The sequence below is a fragment of the Mercenaria mercenaria genome, unplaced genomic scaffold (assembly GCF_021730395.1).
Source record: "Mercenaria mercenaria strain notata unplaced genomic scaffold, MADL_Memer_1 contig_2207, whole genome shotgun sequence".
Classification (NCBI taxonomy): domain Eukaryota; kingdom Metazoa; phylum Mollusca; class Bivalvia; order Venerida; family Veneridae; genus Mercenaria; species Mercenaria mercenaria.
In genome coordinates, this window is record NW_026460251.1 from 1 (window position 1) to 1,061 (window position 1,061).

The window sequence follows — 1,061 nt, forward strand, 5'->3', positions numbered from 1 at the left end:
GATCACGGATAAAGGTGAGTAGATAATCAAACGTATTCTTTATAAAGCCATTACAGTATTGCTATTTCATTCAGAATAGTTTTCTACATCATTAAGTACTGATAAAACTTTTAAATTGTTAACAAATATTAAATGCAGTGTATACTTTAACCCCAACTTATCGCTATTTCAGGTCAGGAGTTTAGAGCCAAATCAGTACAAGATCTGATGAAAAAATACAATGTCTTATACTCGCCAACACAGAACGAGACTAAGGCGAGCACGAGCGAACGTGCAGTATTAAGCTTAAAATCAAGAACAATGCGCTACTTAACTTACAAGGATAACTACACATGTCTACCTGTTTTATCAGCCATTTCAATATCATACAATAACTCATACCATAGAACAATTGGAACAACACCGGCCAGTGTAAACGCCAACAACGAGGAAGAAGTGAGATTAGCCACATATTTTGCACAAAATCCGTGGAAAGACAAAATTGACGCGAAACTTAAAAGGTTCAGAACTAAAATTGGTGACTATGTAAGGATTACATACTTGAGAAATGTGATTACTCGTGCGTATGATCAAACGTACAGTGGAGAAGTGTTCCGAGTTTCCAAACGTTATTACAGAGGAATTTTACCTGTATACAGACAGAATGATTTACAAGATGAAGAAATTAAAGGAACATTTTATGAGAATGAATTGCAGAAAGTGGACTATGATCCCGACCAGGCATTTAAAATCGAGCAAATTCTCAAAACTAAAGGCAAAGGACAAAATAAACAATACTTTGTGAAATGGAAAAACTATCCGAAGGAATTTAATAGCTGGATCAAAGCTAATGACTTTGTGTGAATAAATGCATGATAGTGTAGTTAACTATAGGTTATTCTAACATTCTTGTGAAAATACCCGTTGAAAGTATGTAAATAAAAATGTAAAAAATGTAACGTGTACTTTAAATTATTAATTTCCAAAACTTATCTATTTACGGCCTAGGCCACTGTCACATGAATTACAAAACCGGTTGTCGGTACAATTTCACACCCTTTGATTATGAAGTGTTTTTAAGT

At 33.9% G+C, this 1,061-nt stretch overlaps 1 protein-coding gene across 1 annotated transcript; it reads left to right on the forward strand.

Moving 5' to 3' along the window:
• Positions 1-172: 172 nt before the first annotated feature.
• Positions 173-843, forward strand: LOC128552253 (uncharacterized; the record flags this gene model as incomplete). Its single annotated transcript, XM_053533282.1, has 1 exon — positions 173-843. A coding segment is annotated over one exon (671 nt), but the record flags the coding sequence as incomplete, so codon positions are not given.
• Positions 844-1,061: the final 218 nt, after the last annotated feature.